The sequence below is a fragment of the Ctenopharyngodon idella genome, chromosome 4 (genome assembly GCF_019924925.1).
Source record: "Ctenopharyngodon idella isolate HZGC_01 chromosome 4, HZGC01, whole genome shotgun sequence".
NCBI lineage: Eukaryota > Metazoa > Chordata > Actinopteri > Cypriniformes > Xenocyprididae > Ctenopharyngodon > Ctenopharyngodon idella.
The window spans coordinates 17,186,780-17,206,341 of record NC_067223.1 but is presented as its reverse complement, the minus strand read 5'-3'; the positions used below and the strand labels follow the sequence as shown (position 1 = coordinate 17,206,341).

The 19,562-nt window shown below is 38.3% G+C and overlaps 2 protein-coding genes across 3 annotated transcripts; one reads left to right on the top strand and one right to left on the bottom strand.

The window, feature by feature from the left end:
• Positions 1-6,259: 6,259 nt before the first annotated feature.
• atp23 (ATP23 metallopeptidase and ATP synthase assembly factor homolog) lies at positions 6,260-8,892 on the bottom strand. 2 transcript variants are annotated; one of them, XM_051891216.1, is made up of 6 exons: positions 8,446-8,892; positions 7,495-7,540; positions 7,337-7,418; positions 7,122-7,259; positions 6,954-7,037; positions 6,260-6,872 (listed from the first exon to the last, which is right to left on the bottom strand). In XM_051891216.1, the coding sequence occupies exons 1-6, from the start codon at positions 8,663-8,665 to the stop codon at positions 6,669-6,671; spliced, it is 774 nt and encodes a 257-aa protein (XP_051747176.1). In that variant the 5' UTR covers positions 8,666-8,892; the 3' UTR covers positions 6,260-6,668. The 2 variants fall into 2 exon arrangements, with proteins under 2 accessions (XP_051747176.1, XP_051747177.1); XM_051891217.1 differs by having other exon boundaries at positions 7,337-7,413.
• Positions 8,893-9,060: 168 nt separating this feature from the next.
• On the top strand, positions 9,061-17,134 carry rpap3 (RNA polymerase II associated protein 3). The gene is given in 17 exon segments (XM_051891218.1): positions 9,061-9,222; positions 10,027-10,226; positions 10,302-10,451; positions 13,971-14,081; positions 14,158-14,285; positions 14,358-14,479; positions 14,566-14,636; positions 14,720-14,854; positions 14,931-15,080; positions 15,143-15,257; positions 15,342-15,412; positions 15,552-15,644; positions 15,762-15,886; positions 15,966-16,080; positions 16,154-16,251; positions 16,574-16,674; positions 16,750-17,134. Coding segments are annotated over 16 exon segments (1,821 nt in total). The 5' UTR covers positions 9,061-9,222; positions 10,027-10,076; the 3' UTR covers positions 16,836-17,134.
• Positions 17,135-19,562: the final 2,428 nt, after the last annotated feature.

Below are 19,562 nucleotides of genomic sequence, written 5' to 3'. Positions count from 1 at the left end.
GCCTGCGTCGTGTGATCTCGCTGCCAGACGCACGGATCTCAGAGCCCATTTCTCCTCATTGTTGCCAGATGTTGGACGCAGATGTTTGAGATAATCGCTGGCCGGCCAGATTTAGAGTCGAGAAACTATGGAAGATTATTTCCACCACGGAATAAAATAAAAACGTAATTGCGACGTATCTTACAGTTCCTACTTTTTCCCTCTCAATTTTGACTTTTTTTGTCCAAATAATTGTTTAAAGTTCGCAATTTCTCGCAATTACGAATTTGTAACTTTCAATTCTGACTTTTTATCACAATTACAAACTTATAACTTGCAATTCTGACATTTTTATTCTGAAATAAATTCTGAAGTTTATATTTCGCAATTTTGACTTTCTCGCAATTGTTTATAGCTCACAATTTTGACACTTTCTTGCAATTATGAGTTTATAACTTTCAAATCTGGCTTTTTTCCCGCAATTTCGAGTATATAGCTCGCATTTTTGACTTTTCCGCAATTAAGTTTATAACTTGCTATTCTGACATTTTTTCACAATTATGAGTTTATATCTCGCAATTTTGACTTTCTCTCGATTGTTTATAGCTCACAATTTTGACTTTCTCGCAATTATGAGTTTATAACTTTCAAATCTGGCTTTTTTCTCGCAATTTCCAGTTTATAGGTCGCAATTCTGACTTTATTTCTCACAATTATGAGTTTATAACTCGGTATTTTGACTATTTCTAACAATTAGTGAGATATAAACACAAGTTAGAATTGTGAGCTTATAATTCTGGTTTCTGATGGAAATCAAACATCTCAAATCTGGAGTCCTGTCCTCTCCTTTAAGCGATTAATAACAGATGTACAGATGTCTCTGGCTGCGAGTGTTCTGTAGAAACGCTCAGCGCTGTGAGAAAGAGACGCTGGAATCTCTCTGTGGTTTCTTGTAAACCGTCGGCACAGGTGGGAATGTGTGAGCCTCGGATCAAACACCATCTGTTCGGTGAAGATCCTACAACACCTAAAAGGAGGACAGGATTCAGAGAAGCCAGAATAAAACTGAAAAACTGTCTCGACCCAGAAATGTACTTTTCCATATTAACTTGTTTTGCTTTCCAAGGGCATTTTTACCTTTATAAGGGTATGAAAAAAGTGTGTGATACTTTATAAAAGTATCAAAAAAAAATCATAAAAATAAAATGAGCGCAGTGATTCAGTGAATCAGATGTGAAGGATCAGTGTCAGATTCGGGTTTGTCTGAACACAACACTTTCCCTCACCGTACGCTCCCCGAGACGCCGGCCCACCCAGAAGAGACGCTGGAGCTCACAGACGCTCCTCTGTTGGTTTATCGGAGCTCGGCCAACTCACATATACTGTCACTTCTCTCTCGTCCCGCTTCCAAGCCAAATGAGCAGCATCCAAGAAGAAATCAGACTCCAGAAATAAGAGCTGCCATCACACACTCATAACAACGATTCCCTGATGTTTTCCAGACGCTCTGGAACGATTCCTTCAGAAACACGAACACCTCCATCATTACAGTTGTGTCGTCAGACGTTCAGCTGAATGTTCACGCTGCTCTTCTACATGCACTGAAAGATGATGGTGACTAATTACATTATAATAAACACTGGTTTATATATGACTCAAGATGAGGTTCTCTGAGAATATTCCCCTCCTCTTGGAAGTGTGTGTGTGTGTGTGTGTGTGTGTGTGTGTGTGTGTGTGTGTGTGTGTGTGTGTGTGTGTGTGTTCCTGCAGAGAGGACTGAAACACTGTTATTACACTAATGGTTCAGTAATGTTGGTTTTCCGGACTCGTGTGATTGTTACCAAACCTGCTGAACACAGGTGGACGATCCACAAAACCTTCTTTCACAGTGAATCCAACCATTATGGACAAGAAATACATACACACTCTCTCTCACACACACACACACTTCTTCAGGTTGTTCAGAGTCTGTGATCTGCAGTAATAAACACACACACACACACACACACACACGTGTAACAGTCATCCTTCTGTCACACACTGATCTGCTCGTGTCAAACCGACAGTGATTTCAGTCTCAAACATGATCGACACCAACAACATTCAAAGCAGTTTTGATTTACAGAAACGTGTGAAACTTCATAATAATGTTCCATCAGTTAACATGAACCAAACACTTCTCCAGCCTGTCGTGTCAGTCAGTGCATCAACTAATCAGACCTCATTGTTCTTTTTCTCCCTCTTTAAATCCTCGTCTCGTTCTCAAACCGTTTCCACGTGCTCTCGGAGCAAACATCTGCGTTCTCCATCAGAAGTGGTTTTGTGAGGGTTTAAAGGGGTTTGGAGGAGACGTAAAACATTCTCTGCAGTCAGTCGACGTGAAACAGTCCAGAAAATGATTATTAATCTTCATCTGAGAAGCTTTTCTCCGCTCATGAACTGATGGACGTTTGAGTCTCTCAGTCTAAAGGAAGAATGTTGTTGCTCTTTTTCTCTTTTGTAAGTCGCTTTGGATAAAAGCGTCTGCTAAAAATAATTGTCACAAAAGACTCATATTTAAATAAACTACAGCATGACTTGCAAACACTTATGTTTTATATATTTATATATTTTTTTATATATATATTTATTTTTACATTTTGTAAAAATATTCCACTTATTTCAGCTTAAAAGCTGAAGTTCAGTTGCTGCTTTCTGGCGGTACAAGTCATTTCAACCTAAATTATATTCAATTTAAGACTTAAAAAATTGAGTTGAATCTCCTATAACTTGAAAAAATAAGTTGAAATTACTTGAATTATTTTTGATGAGTTAAACTAATGTAAAAACATAATGACTTACTGATCATATCATTTTTTATTATTTTTGATATTTTTATAAAACTTTTGTATTTTTATGATACTTTTATGATTTTTAATGTTTTTTTGTATTATGATTTATATTTGTATTTGTTTTATATAATATTTTATGATACTTTTATTTTTTATGATAACATTTTGATACTTTAAATATTTTTGATGTATGGTATATTTGATGATTTTGACACTTTACTATATTTTAAATGTTTTATTATTTTTTTTATGATACTTCTGTTAATTTTGCATGGTATGTTTATTACACTTTTTAATATTTTTGACATTTTTCTTATTTTTATAATACTTCAATGATATACTGATGCTTCTGCGGAACAAAAAACTGTGTGTGTGTGTGTGTGTGTGTGTGTGTGTGTGTGTGTCTCCTCACACACTGCTCTGATGTGAATGTCTCTGGCAGTCAGGAGGTTCTTCTTCCCAAAATAAATAAGAGCTCCAGACTCTTTTCTGACGGCTAATCACAGAAACTCGCCTGCCAATGAGCCGCGATAACTCCGCCTCACCAATCAGAGGCTCCGCCCCCATCAGGGTGATCAGCCAATCACAGAAGAGAGTGGAACAAAACACGATGTCTGACGTTCACTAGAGCGTTAAGTGAAAACTGCTGGTGAGTGAGAATAAAGCCACAAACTTCTGAAATATGACAAGTTTACACACGTTACTGCTGGCGAGTGTGTGTGTGAAGAACAAAGAGGCCTTTAATGTGAGGACTACAAGGTTCCTTTAGCGCCACCTAGTGGAAAAGACGATTCTTGTGATTAAAAACAACCAGAGCTGTTCAAAACAATAGAATATACTGCGAAACGTTATTAAATACTAGTTTGAAACAATAATACCCTCCATAAACTCTGTCAAACAGTAATATTCTACATTGTTGTCACTTTCCAGTTATTATATTTATTATTATTATGATATTATTTAGTGTATTTATTTGAAACAAAATATATGTAAACATGCTTTCAAAAAGTATCATAAAATATTAAAAACTAAAAAGTTTTAAAGTCTTCAAACAATTCACTCTCAATAAATGATGTTGACCTTTTCTTCACACAGTAAATGAATATGATTTATTGTTTTGGAGGTCAGACGACAGAGTGAACCGACGTTTAAGACACTTCTGCCGAAACTTCCCTGTTGTTTCTGTGATGGAGTCGTTAGTGCACTCATTAGTGTGTTTACTTTAGTGACTCTTAATTACTGAAGGCCTGATTAGAGGCAGCAGGAGCCGTGACCTTTGACCTGCCGTCACATCTCTGCTGTTAATGAGAATGAGAAGATGGGCTGATGATGGTGGAGGTCAGACGCCGGTTTCACTCCCCGCTAATGAACCTCCCGCTGATATCAGGCCAGCTCAGGTCACGGCGTACAGGTCAGACCTCATTGTTTGATCAGATGAAGAAGCTTCGCTGCAAACGAGTTTCTGCTAATAGGCCTGCAGCTGTTTGATTGTTTGAGACCAAATGAAGCTTAAACTATAAGATAATACATAATAATACTGGTGTTAAGGACACAAATGTTCATGGTGGGTGTCCTTGTCCTCATTTAGACCACCAGATAAAGTGTGTTCAGTGTCAAAGGGCTTTTATGGGGACCCGGTTAAAGATCCTCATGTCTCATGGCTCTGCTGTCCGTCCGCTTCATTCTGCCTCCAGCATGAAGCTCACAAGCGTGACAGAGATCCGCAGCGGTCAGCAGGGACGCACTTCATTCGGCTTCAGCGCGGGCCTGTTCTCTAGCGCAGCGGCTTTGGGTCACTGTGACCTTGATGACTTTAAGCAGGACGTCCGGCAGTCGATGTCGACCCTCGTCCTTGAAACACAGCAGAACTTTAACACTTACAAAATAATAGCATGGGGATATTACGCTTTTTTGACATGTACAATGGTACCATAGTATTACCATAGTATTCTTTGAAAAGGGGGGTCTGAGGAAAAGTTTAGAGGAAAAACATTGTAAAAATTCATAAATAATAAAAAAAATAAACTGAATTTAAATTTAAACTAAATTTAAAAAAAAATAAAAATAATAATAATAAAAAGTACAGTAAAAGTACAGTAGTGACAAAAAAAGTGAGAACACGATGATGTATGACTGGTAATCATTGTCAGTCTGTGAATTTTAGTGGAGGTAATTTTACATCGTTGCTCCAGTAGGTGGCGGAAATGAGTGAGTCATTCATTCAAATGATTCGTTCAACAACACTGATTCATTTAAAGCAAAACAAGCGACTCCCGAGAATGATGAGTCATTGAATCATTCACTCAACCGATTCCTGCGTGTTCATTCTGCGGTGTCTTCATTTGAAACTGTTTTATTATAGACAAAGTAAATGGAGATTTAGTGTGTAAAAATGCTGACGTCTTGTTTTTTAACTGTTGTGTAAAATGGTGCCGTTGCTCTGAATATCAGTCACGTGATCTGCGGCCTGAACAAAAGCATGAATTACCATGTATTTATTTTTATCAAACACTTTTGATATTATTTTTGATATTATGAATGGGAGAAAGTGCAACACGCAAAATGGCGGGAAAAGTCCCGACTTCTAAATAAAAATGCTTTTTTTTTTTGTCACGATTCGATCGTTTAGAAACATTTATGAGACAGTTATTGTCAGATTTCATTGATGATTTCAAATATGAAATTTAATCGAAAGCTTGGCGAACAGCTTTGGAGAATTTTATGTTTCCGCATTCAGAGATTTAGGAGCTGCACTCACATGCCCGAGAGGCGTTTCTAAGATGGCCGCCGAGTGAAACGACCAAAGGTAAAGGGACTTTTATTCAGGTTTTATTTAATAATTTCGTTTTAAATGGTCATATGGTGTGGAAAAAAATGAAATGTTAACAGTACAAATAATCAATACAGCCTCTCAATTAATACTGAGCTCTGAAATCTATATCTAGCCTATAATAATAATAAATAATTTTGTCGCACCACAGGACTTTTCAACTACTCATCAACTACTATGTTCACTTCTTTTTATTTCTGTCTTTTTAATGTTTTACAAACAACCTGCACATGATAATAACCACTTTATAAGAGTGTATTAAATATAGGACAGAAGAATTATGGCTCTTCAAAATAAATTCATTTCCGCCACATAAGAAAAAATCATGCTTTTGTAAATCACTATTATGACATAAAAAGTCGAAATTATGTGGTCAAATTATGTCATAATTTTGACTTTTTATGTCATGACTTAGTATGTCATAATTTTGATATATTATTTTTTTTCCTTATGTGGAGTTTCCAGAGCCCGTTCTGGTTTATTCTGCTCATACTGGAGCGCGTTTGTCAAAAATCAGACTAGTAGAGATCATATGAAGAGCAGCAGCGCCACCGTGTGGATCACTGACGCAACATCCGCTTACCTTTCAAACTCATAGGGAAAATATACTCGTGTAAAATAATGTTGAATTAATTTTTAATTATTTGAATTGAAACTTTCATATTACTATCATATAACTCATATTAGAGAAACCAGAGCTCAACTCATAAAAAAGCCTGTGCTGATAGACAAAGACAGATTTGACTTTATACAACCTCCATCCATCAATAAACAATTCCATCCCTTTCAAACTGATGCTCAGATACAGAAGAACAACATCAACCACGTTTTTCTGGTCAAATCTTTAGTACAGTAATGAAAAAGGCAAGTATGTGCTTTAATTACATGACACACTTCCTTCAGCACAACATGTTCATCTGAGAGGTTACGAGGAGTGATATTCTCTCTTCCTTCAGTTCAGTCTTTCCACGAGAAACGCACAGATTGACTTCGCATCAACGAAGATAAAAGCCTTTAATGCCGCAGCATCAGAGGTTTGCGTAGTAGCGGTCCCGGTTCTCAAAATCCCTGTAGGCGAACTTGGCGTCCTTCTTGCTGTGTGGGATGCGTCCGAAGGGGGCGTGGTCACTGAAGCAGCTGTCAAACACCTCGTCAACCACTCGCTCCGCCTCCTCCCTGCTCACCTTGCGTACGGCGAGGATGGAGCGCAGCGCTCGGCTCCGCACACACTCCTGCGGGAACAATACAATCCAGACACACTCGAAACAACACTTCACTGAATGACAGTCGAGTGACGGAAGCAGAAGCGTTACCTGATGGTGCTCTTTGAGGCCAAAGTTAAATCTGGAAACCTCATTAACGAACGAACAGTCTCCGCTCAGATTGGCGGCACGGATCTGAAGAGTGAACAAACACACAGACATTTTAAAACGTCTGACAGATGAAGTCAGGGCTTTTCCACAGACGGTACGATCTCTCACCTCTGAACAGGCCAGATGTCTGAAGTCCGTGAACCAGTCGACTCGAGCCCTGCAGTGGTCGAAGGCGTGGATGAGCTCATGTGTGACGACGCGGTTCATGTGAGCCTGCTGGTGGATGTTGTTCTGGCACAAGACGATCTGCAACGACACATCCACTCCGTTCAGACCGATATCAGCATGTGTTTGGGCTCGTAAAGCCGCTCTCTTCGACTCACCTGAGAGGTGGCGGCATCGAACCCGCCGCTGACGGTCCCGTCGCAGTCCTCACACGAGAAATGTCTGTCTTTATGAACTGCACTGAGAAGACATCAAACAGACATGTGATGCCAGACACTGACGCCTGAGGGAAACTGAGGTGAAGCTTCTCTCTTACCAGCCGGAGGTTCTCATGGCCGCCAGCAGAAGTTTAGCGTACGGACCTGAGCGACAGAGAGACTGACACTGAACAACACGTTCACTTCATAGTGCACTGCACAGTATGGAAGCCCGTAAGACCAAAAATCATGCTTTGGTAAATCTAAATGTCATAACTATCACATACTGACTCATAATGAGATCGAAATTATGTGTCAAAAATATGAGATAAAAACTAAAAATTATGACATTATGAGATTAAAATAGAAATTATGAGGTAAGTCAAAATTACGAATAAAAAGTCAAAATTATGATAAAACTCTAAATTATGACGGTCGTAATTATAAGATAAAGTCAAAATTATGACACTAATTATGAAATTAAAATAGAAATTAGGTTAAAGTTCAAAATTGAGATAAAATGTCAAAATTTTGAAATAAAGTCAAAATGATGATAAAAATTAGATAAAAAGTCAAAATCATGATTAAAAATTCAAATTATGACAATTATGAGATTAAAATAGAAATCTGAGATAAAAGGTCAAAATTATGAGATTAAATGTAAAAAATAATGAGATAAAGTCAAAACTATGATATAAAAATGAGTCAAAATCATGATTAAAAAGTCAGAATTATGACATTATGAGATTAAAATAGAAATTTAAGATAAAAGGTCAAAATTGCGAGATAAAGTGTCAAAATTATAATATTAAAAATAGAAAGTACAATTTCGACTTTATTTCTGTGTCATAATTAAGACTTTATCTCATAATATTGACGCTTTACCTCATAAATATGACGGTCATCATTTCTACTTTTTATGTCATAATTCTGATGCTTTCTTGTGGCACAAATGACCCAGAGTTGATCTTGAACATGTCAAGCAGTTCTTTTAATAAAGTCTATACTGTTGTTAGACACACCCTAGAAACAATATTTGAAACAAGTAAACACAGATGATGTTCCCTTACTAGTGTCCATGGCGAACTGCAGCATGATGTGACACTTGTGTTTAAAGGTGAACAGACTCTCTCCGATCGAGCCCTGCTTGTACTTGCTGCCGGTTCGCTCGGGATATAAACTGTAGCCGTAGTCCTCTTCCTTCGGTTTACCGTGCTGCTCCTCACTCTGTTTGTTTTCATGCATCGGTTGTTTATTGCTATAATCATCTTTAGTTCTACTTTGAGCCATTGCTTTGCGGTGCGCGTTTACGCAAAGGTCACGCGTGCGTCACTGAGTCACGTGATTGAAAGCAGGCGAAGGGTGGCAGAGGATTAAAGTATTTCCGTTATTAGAGCTGTTGAATTTCACTTAATCTACTTAGTTTAAAAAAAATATTTGCTTTTTGATCGCAATGAGATGTCCCGCACATCACGCGTGCTCTCAAAATAAGATGCAGTCAAGTCTCTTTTTTTGTCTTTTCAAAATAAAAGCCCCAAACCCAAACGACATACGCACTGATTATAGTTCCACAGTCACGTATAGTATAAAAATATATGAATGAATACAGAATCAATATCACTATATAATTATATATCTATATATGTCGGAAAATATATATAAAAAAATTGTAAATAACATTTTTACTGTTCCGGAACTACTATTGGATTTTTTTCAGCGCCATAACATGCGGGAGCAGCGCGTGTCTTACGTAAGACGTACTTTGTTCGCGCATGCGCACAGAGAAGTTTGTGCTGTCATGGCGCTGAACACAAACTATTGATCAAAACTCTTCATCATCATCACAGGTATGACACACACATCTGGTTCTGCTCTTTACTGCTGTTAAAATGGTTGATTTAAACCGATCCTTATGAGCTTCTCTATACAGGCGTTTATAAGACGTTTATAATTAGCAGTTAAACATTTTATATGTGTGTTAACAAGACATTAACTCATGTTTTTACTGAAACATATTTTCAGATCACTCAGTTATGAGTTAATTATCAGTGTATGTGTGTAGATTAATCATTTAGCTCTGTACTTTAGACATATATTCTGGTTTCTTACTGTCTCTCGCAGATACAGCGAATGTTCTGGAATGTTAGACTTATGGAGGTTATAATATTATTTATTTAGATCCATAATTTCTTGACTAATCACTTATTAATCTGTGATTAAGTGTCTCTTTCATTGCCACGTTGTTGTTAGTTTCCTTTTTAAACAGTTACCATGGTAACCGTAGCTTCCGCCAACATACCATAGTTACTAAAGTTGTTGTTTTTTTTTACTGTAAAATCAGCGAAAATAATCATGGTAATGTAATAATCACTGCTCATACGTACTAAATATTAACATGAGTGCACACTATAGCATAACAAGGCTCACTTGTAACCATGGCAACCGCATAGCAACATACAAAACATCCTGATTTGTTTTACTGGCAATAACACTCTCGTTTTCTTCAGAACATGTTAAAATAATAATAAAATCACTAGTCTGACAGAAGACATGTTACGTAAGCAAAACAGAGCTCAAAACTGACCAGTGCATGAAAAACAGTGGTTTTGCCTGTAGTGTCTTGTTTGTAATTGTTTTAAAATGTGTTGCAGGGAATGTCTGTTTGTCTGATGTGGTCTGAGAGCGTTAGAAGAGCGCCGTGATGTCGGGAAATAAAGCCGTGGAGCTGCAGATTCAGATGCGACAGAATGCAGAAGATCTGCAGAGCTTTATGAAGGAGCTGGACAACTGGGAGGAAGAGATCAAGAAGAAAGACCAGCAGCTTCGCACCGGGAACACCAACGAAACACCTGTAAAACTCTGTGATTCTGAGATGAAATCAAAAAGATTCGGGTCTTTGTTTGCTTAAGATTTTATTTTATTTCAGAAAACACTCCCGCCAGTGAGGAACAAAGATTATAAAAAGACAAAGAAGAGGGTGAAACGTCAGACTAACGGCGACGGCGATCTGAAAGATCAAACGCAGACACAGCGAATAAAATCCTACGATTATCAGGCCTGGGACAAATTTGATGTGGTAATACGATTTTGCATTCTGATTTATGACCACACTAATGTGCAGAATGATGTGATGAGTTCAACAACATTTTTGGGAAAAGTTACTTTTCAAAGTGATGCGTTACTCCTTAAAAGAGTAACTAATTACTGTAATTTTTATGGAAAGTAATGCGTCTTTTTGCAAGGGTTTAACGCAGTAATGCATTCAACAACATAGCCGAAATAGCACACCTTAATTTTCTTTTACAAACACATTTTAATGCACATTACTCGTAAAGCGTTACTTTACATGTTACATCAAAAGTAATCTGATTGCATAATGCACGTTACTTGTAATGCGTTACATTACTTGTTACATCAAAAAAGTAATCTGATTACGTAATGCATTTTACTTGTAATGCGTTACTTTACATGTTACATCAAAAAAGTAATCTGATCACGTAATGCACGTTACTTGTAATGCGTTACATTACTTGTTACATCAAAAAAGTAATTGATTACGTAATGCATGTTACTTGTAATGCGTTACTTTACATGTTACATCAAAAAAGTAATCTGATTACGTAATGCACGTTACTTGTAATGCGTTACATTACTTGTTACATCAAAAAAGTAATTGATTACGTAATGCACGTTACTTGTAATGCGTTACATTACTTGTTACATCAAAAAAGTAATCTGATTACGTAATGCACGTTACTTGTAATGCGTTACATTACTTGTTACATCAAAAAAGTAATTGATTACGTAATGCATGTTACTTGTAATGCGTTACTTTACATGTTACATCAAAAAAGTAATCTGATTACGTAATGCACGTTACTTGTAATGCGTTACTTTACATGTTACATCAAAAAAGTAATCTGATTACATAATGCACGTTACTTGTAATGCGTTACATTACTTGTTACATCAAAAAAGTAATTGATTACGTAATGCATGTTACTTGTAATGCGTTACTTTACATGTTACATCAAAAAAGTAATCTGATTACGTAATGCACGTTACTTGTAATGCGTTACATTACTTGTTACATCAAAAAAGTAATTGATTACGTAATGCACGTTACTTGTAATGCGTTACTTTACATGTTACATCAAAAAAGTAATCTGATTACATAATGCACGTTACTTGTAATGCGTTACATTACTTGTTACATCAAAAAAGTAATTGATTACATAATGCATGTTACTTGTAATGCGTTACTTTACATGTTACATCAAAAAAGTAATCTGATTACGTAATGCACGTTACTTGTAATGCGTTACATTACTTGTTACATCAAAAAAGTAATTGATTACGTAATGCATGTTACTTGTAATGCGTTACTTTACATGTTACATCAAAAAAGTAATCTGATTACATAATGCACGTTACTTGTAATGCGTTACATTACTTGTTACATTAATGCACGTTACTTGTAATGCGTTACTTTACATGTTACATCAAAAAAGTAATCTGATTACATAATGCACGTTACTTGTAATGCGTTACATTACTTGTTACATCAAAAAAGTAATTGATTACGTAATGCATGTTACTTGTAATGCGTTACTTTACATGTTACATCAAAAAAGTAATCTGATTACATAATGCACGTTACTTGTAATGCGTTACATTACTTGTTACATCAAAAAAGTAATTGATTACGTAATGCACGTTACTTGTAATGCGTTACTTTACATGTTACATCAAAAAAGTAATCTGATTACGTAATGCACGTTACTTGTAATGCGTTACATTACTTGTTACATCAAAAAAGTAATCTGATTACGTAATGCACGTTACTTGTAATGCGTTACATTACTTGTTACATCAAAAAAGTAATCTGATTACATAATGCACATTACTTGTAATGCGTTACATTACTTGTTACATCAAAAAAGTAATCTGATTACGTAATGCATGTTACTTGTAATGCGTTACTATACATGTTACATCAAAAAAGTAATCTGATTACGTAATGCACGTTACTTGTAATGCGTTACATTACTTGTTACATCAAAAAAGTAATCTGATTACGTAATGCACGTTACTTGTAATGCGTTACATTACTTGTTACATCAAAAAAGTAATCTGATTACGTAATGCATGTTACTTGTAATGCGTTACTATACATGTTACATCAAAAAAGTAATCTGATTACGTAATGCACGTTACTTGTAATGCGTTACTTTACATGTTACATCAAAAAAGTAATCTGATTACGTAATGCACGTTACTTGTAATGCGTTACATGTTACATCAAAAAAGTAATCTGATTACATAATGCATGTTACTTGTAATGCGTTACATTACTTGTTACATCAAAAAAGTAATCTGATTACGTAATGCACGTTACTTGTAATGCGTTACATGTTACATCAAAAAAGTAATCTGATCACGTAATGCACGTTACTTGTAATGCGTTACATTACTTGTTACATCAAAAAAGTAATCTGATTACGTAATGCACGTTACTTGTAATGCGTTACATTACTTGTTACATCAAAAAAGTAATCTGATTACGTAATGCATGTTACTTGTAATGCGTTACTATACATGTTACATCAAAAAAGTAATCTGATTACGTAATGCACGTTACTTGTAATGCGTTACATTACTTGTTACATCAAAAAAGTAATCTGATTACGTAATGCACGTTACTTGTAATGCGTTACATTACTTGTTACATCAAAAAAGTAATCTGATTACGTAATGCATGTTACTTGTAATGCGTTACTATACATGTTACATCAAAAAAGTAATCTGATTACGTAATGCACGTTACTTGTAATGCGTTACTTTACATGTTACATCAAAAAAGTAATCTGATTACGTAATGCACGTTACTTGTAATGCGTTACATGTTACATCAAAAAAGTAATCTGATTACATAATGCACGTTACTTGTAATGCGTTACATGTTACATCAAAAAAGTAATCTGATTACGTAATGCACGTTACTTGTAATGCGTTACATTACTTGTTACATCAAAAAAGTAATCTGATTACGTAATGCATGTTACTTGTAATGCGTTACTATACATGTTACATCAAAAAAGTAATCTGATTACGTAATGCACGTTACTTGTAATGCGTTACTTTACATGTTACATCAAAAAAGTAATCTGATTACGTAATGCACGTTACTTGTAATGCGTTACATGTTACATCAAAAAAGTAATCTGATTACATAATGCACGTTACTTGTAATGCGTTACATGTTACATCAAAAAAGTAATCTGATTACATAATGCATGTTACTTGTAATGCGTTACATTACTTGTTACATCAAAAAAGTAATCTGATTACGTAATGCACGTTACTTGTAATGCGTTACATGTTACATCAAAAAAGTAATCTGATCACGTAATGCACGTTACTTGTAATGCGTTACTTTACATGTTACATCAAAAAAGTAATCTGATTACGTAATGCACGTTACTTGTAATGTGTTACTTTACTCGTTAGATCACAAAGTAATCTGATTAAGAAATGCATGCTTGTAATGTGTTACCCCAAACACTGTTCACCAATGAACATTGCTTGTTTGCAGGAAAAGACTCTGGAGTCCATGGACGCAGAGGAGAGCCCGGTGCAATCCAATGAATCTGACTCTGAAGCGATTCAAGTGGACAGAGATCTGGCGCTCACTGAGAAAGAGAAGGTATGACGTCACCACTGAGAATTCATCATGAAATATGCTTTCATACGGTCGTACATGAGTGTCCGTGATGTCTCAGGGGAATCAGTTCTTCAAGGACGGCCGGTATGACAGCGCCATCGAGTGCTACACCAGAGCGATGGACGCCGATCCCTACAACCCCATCCTGCCCACTAACAGAGCGGCCTGTTTCTTCAGACTAAAAAAGTATGTCTCCGTCCTTCATTCAGTTGTGTGTTTGGATGGATCATTCCTGACGTGAGAGTTCCTGTGCCGCAGGTACGCCGTGGCGGAGTCGGACTGTCGTTTGGCGATCGCTCTGGACAGTAAATATGTGAAAGCTTACGTCAGGAGAGCGGCAACACGCACGGCTCTGAAGAAACATCAGGAAGCTCTTGAAGGTCTGAAGATCACAGCATCTTCATACAGGGTTTGTGATGGAAGTATAATAAACATTTATTTAATTCTGCTCATCCTGTTCATCCAGATTATGAAATGGTTCTCAAATTGGATCCTGAAAACTCAGAGGCACGGAATGAAATCCAGAAACTCCAGCAGGTGTGTTACTGATCCACAGTTTCAGAAATGCATGTAGATTGAGTTCTCAGATGAATCCGTCAGTGATCGTTGCTTCGCTTCAGGTCTTAGAATCGAGCGGGCAGACGACAGAGAAGAGCGAGAGCGTTACTGCTGCTGCGCCGACGGTGGATCCGTTACAACAGCAGCGTCTGGAGGAACAGAAGAGAAAACAGGAAGCTGTCGTGCAGAAAGACAGGGTGAGACGCGTCTCTTAATCATCATGTGATTGAGCAGATCAGATGAACGCTGACGCTCTGTTTCTGGATTTGCCAGGGAAATGCTTACTTTAAAGAAGGCAAGTACGAGGCGGCTGTGGAGTGCTACTCTAAAGGAATGGAGGCGGACGGCACCAACGCCCTGCTGCCCGCTAACAGAGCCATGGCGTACCTCAAACTCCACAAGTGAGGAAATGTTTACTACCTAGTGCATACTTGTTTTGTAGTGTGTACTGTCTGTAAGAGTCTGGTGTTTCTGAGCAGGTACAGTGAGGCGAGCAGGACTGCAGCGCGGCCATCGCTCTGGACGCCACGTACGCCAAAGCCTTCGCCAGACGCGCAACAGCCAGAGCCTCTTTAGGGAGGATCAGAGAAGCCAAAGAAGGTTGATGTTCCATCAGTTCAGTCGCTTTTCACAGCCGAATCCTTGTTTTTGAGGAAAACACATATGTTTTATGTTTGTTTGTAGATTTTGAGCAGGTTCTGAAGCTCGAGCCGGGAAACAAACAAGCCATAAATGAGATCGAGAAACTCACAGCGGTACGTGATACAGATCTGCATGAATCTCTGCTGCACAATTCTGTGATTTTCTGCTCAATATTTATTTAAATCAGACTTTTGTGATTTGATAACCAGCTCTAGTCTGATCTGTTTCCCTGTAAATCTGTGTGTTGAACAGGAGATGAGCAGCAGCGGTCTTCTGGATCCAGTGGAGAACACACAGAGAAGAACCATCCAGCCCATCAACAAACCTGAACATCTCAGATCCACCGTGAGTCCATGATATGAAGAGGAACTGATGTTGTTTTTATTTGATTTATTCACCTGTGCTGAAACCTCTAGCACTAAGTCAAAGTTCCTTGTGTCACGTGTGTTTGTGTCGCGTCAGAAACCCTTGCGGAGGATGGACATACAGGAGATATCACCGTCCGTTGAGCCTCACGTGTCTGCCGTCACGTCTTCACCCCATCCCAAGATCCAGAAGATCGAGGAGATCTCCAGCTCTCCGTCCAGGTCGGTGATCTGATGAACAGGCGTGATCAGACCATCAGGCCGCAGTGAGTCTGACGCGTTCGTCCTCTTGTGTTTTCAGGGCTTCGTCTGCAGGTCCTGAACCGATTCCTCCTCCACCCAGCAACAGTTTTCAGCTGGAGGCCGACCTCAGGAAGATCAGCCGGCACCCACAATCCACTTACAGATATTTAAAGGTACCGTCAGTGCCGCCCACTGTCTCCACATGTCCGTTATCTGTGCTTCTCACTGCAACATTCACCATTTCAGCAAATCAGCCCAGACGCTTATCCGAAGATCTTCCAGAACTCTCTGGAGCCTGATGTTCTCAACCTCATGCTCAAGACCTTCCACAGCTTCTACATTCAGTGAGTACGAGACAAACAGCAGGAAACCGGACAGATGATGATAGACTCATGAGATAATGACAGTGTCGTTGGACTCATTCACACCAATAACAATAACTATAGATTAGCGTCCATACCAGCACACAATATCGTTCTGTTTATTACAAGCGCTGCAGTTGTATCGTCTGCCTCTTTAAATGCTCGAGCTCTTCAAAGCAGGATGGATTCTGATTGGCTGTCATTGTTTTTATCGTTCATCAGCTGGAAGGAAATCACTCTGAAGGTGATTTATGGTTATAGTTATCGTTCTCGGTGTGAATGGCCGTTTACTCTGTCATTTCAGACATGAAGATGCGTCTCTTCTGCTGGCCGTCCTGAGGAGCCTGGCGAGTGTGAGGAGATTTGACATGGCCGTCATGTTCATGTCGCCCACGGAGAAGAAAAGTACACACACACACACACACACACACTGAGTGTTGTGTCCTCTGCGCTGAATAATAATCTAATTTCTTCTTTCAGTGCTGCAGGAGCTGTTTGACTGGATTCACCGCGCTGGTCTGACAGACCCTTCAGTTCAAGACCTACGGAAGAAATACGGCCTTTGACCTCTGACCTCTACAGGAACATCTGTTTACAGTGTTTGAGCTCTTAAAGTCAACTGGCTCTCAGCCGTCTCACACCCGAACCAAAGTGATGTGAATGAATAAGATGCCTCAGAACGGACGCTCGGTGCCTTTAAACTGGTTCATTTTATTCCTTTGTGTGTTTGAAGACATTTGTGTTGCTTCAGTTCATGTGTCTGTGTCGATCTTGTGTCTGACTGGTTCTGGATGATGGAACGTCTTTCAGAATCTGCTCCTGTTGTTCTGAATGCTGCAGTATTAAAGTCAACATGAAATCCAAATGGACTCATTCTTGTTCATATTGTAAATGATTCATTCAGTACACAAATAAAAATATCTTTCATCCAAATAGGATCCACTGCGAACTCATGATCAGACTCTGATATGAAAATCACATCCTATCCTAGATGTACTTTCCTCATTAAAAGTAGTTTTACTCTGAAATGTCATGTGACTAGTTGAGAAAGACAAAAACAGAATCTGATTATTATTTTTGTTTTGATAAAATTTCAGCATGTAGTTATCAACAGCACGTCACAGTCACGTCACTGTATGTTAAATATAGTGTCGTGTGAATAAAGTCTGTCTCTGGAGACTCTTAGATCATAAACCAGCTCGAAGACTCGAAATGAGCTCAGAACCGACAGACAAAACCGACCATCAGCTCTCGACGAGAATCAGAAAACTGAAGATGATTTATCCTGTAAGAATCAATGAGTCTCAGAGCAGATGAGAAGCTAGAGACTATCTGACTGACCAAGATCACATGATGCTTCTGAAAAGATCGGAGTCTCGGTCACATGTGGCTGTGATTTATTTAGATAAAAGTGTCAGCTTTTTTTTTTTTTTTTAATACAAAAAAAGGAAGGAGGTTCCTGGAAAGTGCTTCTGTGCTCAGTGGTTTGAGCATTGGTCCTTTGTGTGGAGAATCCTGGTTCGAAGCTCAATCTTTGTGGTAAAACACTTTAGTTTGACTGGTTTGTCCAAATAAAAATGACATGTCTTCGAAAAAGAGGCATAAGCATGGGATCTCCAATAGCTCATCAGTATGTGTTGCTTCATAGCGTGGAGAATCCTGGTTTGAGTCTCAATCTTTGTGGTGAAAAATGCTTTAGTTTGATTGATCAATTGAGACAAAACTCCCCCAAAACAGAAAAGGCATCAAGGACGGAGCTCCAGTGGGTCAGCGGTCTGAGCATTGGTTTGTAGCGTGGAGAATCCCAGTTCGAATCTCACTCTTTGTGGTGAAAAGCTTTAGTTTGACTGGTTTTGTCCAAATAAAAAAGACGTGTCTCCAAAAACAGAAGCATAAGTGTGGGATCTCCAGTAGCTCAGCTGGTATGAGTGTTGCTTCATAGCGTGGAGAATCCTGGTTTGAATCTCACTCTTCGTGGTAAATATGTTTTATTTTGACTGGTTTTGTCCAAATAAAAAAGACATGCCCCCCAAAAAAGAGGAGCACATGTAGAAGCTCCAGTAGCTCAGTGGTCTGAGTGTTGGTCCCTGATGTGGAGAATCCTGGTTCAAATCTCACTCTTTGTGGTAAAATGCTTTAGTTTGACTCGTTTTGTCCAAATTGCGGTGGAAAATGCTTGTCCTCATGAAAGGAGTTCTTTAGTTTCATTGGTTCTGAATGATAAACTGAGACAGTACTCCCTAAAAGAAAAGTCAGAGCAAAGAAGCTCCAGTGGGCTAATGGTTTGAGCGTCTGTGTTATGACATGGAGAATCCTGGTTTGAGTCTCACTCTTTGTGGTAAAACACTTTAGTTTGACTGGTTTGTCCAAATAAAAATGACATGTCTCCAAAAAAGAGGCATAAGCGTGGGATCTCCAGTAGCTCATCAGTATAAGTGTTGTTTCATAGCGTGGAGAATCCTGGTTTGAGTCTCAATCTTTGTGGCGAAAAATGCTTTAGTTTGATTGATCAGTTGAGACAAAACTCTCCCAAAACAGAAAAGGCATCAAGGACGGAGCTGCAGTGGGTCAGCGGTCTGAGCGTTGCTTTGTAGCGTGGAGAATCCCAGTTCGAATCTCATGCTTTGTGGCAAAAATCTTTAATTTGACTGGTTTTGTCCAAATAAAAAAGACGTGTCGCCAAAAATAGAAGCATAAGTGTGGGATCTCCAGTAGCTCAGTGGTCTGAGTGTTGCTTCATAGCGTGGAGAATCCTGGTTTGAATCTCACTCTTTGTGGTAAATATGTTTTATTTTGACTGGTTTTGTCCAAATAAAAAAGACGTGTCCAAAAAACAGAGGCGTAAGTGTGGGATCTCCAGTAGCTCAGCGGTTTGAGCATTGGTCCTTCGTGTGGAGAATCCTGGTTCAAATCTCACTCTTTGTGGTAAAAATCTTTAGTTTGACTGGTTTTGTCCAAATAAAAAAGACATTCCTCCAAAAACAGAGGTGTAAGTGTGGGATCTCCAGTAGCTCATCAGTATAAGTGTTGCTTCATAGCGTGGAGAATCCTGGTTTGAGTCTCAATCTTTGTGGTGAAAAATGCTTTAGTTTTATTGGTTTGATTGATCAGTTGAGACAAAACTCCCCCAAAACAGAAAAGGCATCAAGGACAGAGCTGCAGTGGGTCAGCGGTCTGAGCGTTGCTTTGTAGCGTGGAGAATCCCAGTTCGAATCTCATGCTTTGTGGTAAAAATCTTTAATTTGACTGGTTTGTCCAAATAAAAAAAGACATTCCTCCAAAAACAGAAGCAT

Coding starts and splice junctions, on each gene's coding strand:
- atp23 (XM_051891216.1), bottom strand. CDS start 8,665: ATGGCTCAAAGTAGAACTAAAGATGATTATAGCAATAAACAACCGATG. Junction 7,260..7,336: donor TCGATGCCGCCACCTCTCAG/GTGAGTCGAAGA, acceptor GTGTCGTTGCAG/ATCGTCTTGTGCCAGAACAA. Junction 7,038..7,121: donor GACATCTGGCCTGTTCAGAG/GTGAGAGATCGT, acceptor TTCACTCTTCAG/ATCCGTGCCGCCAATCTGAG.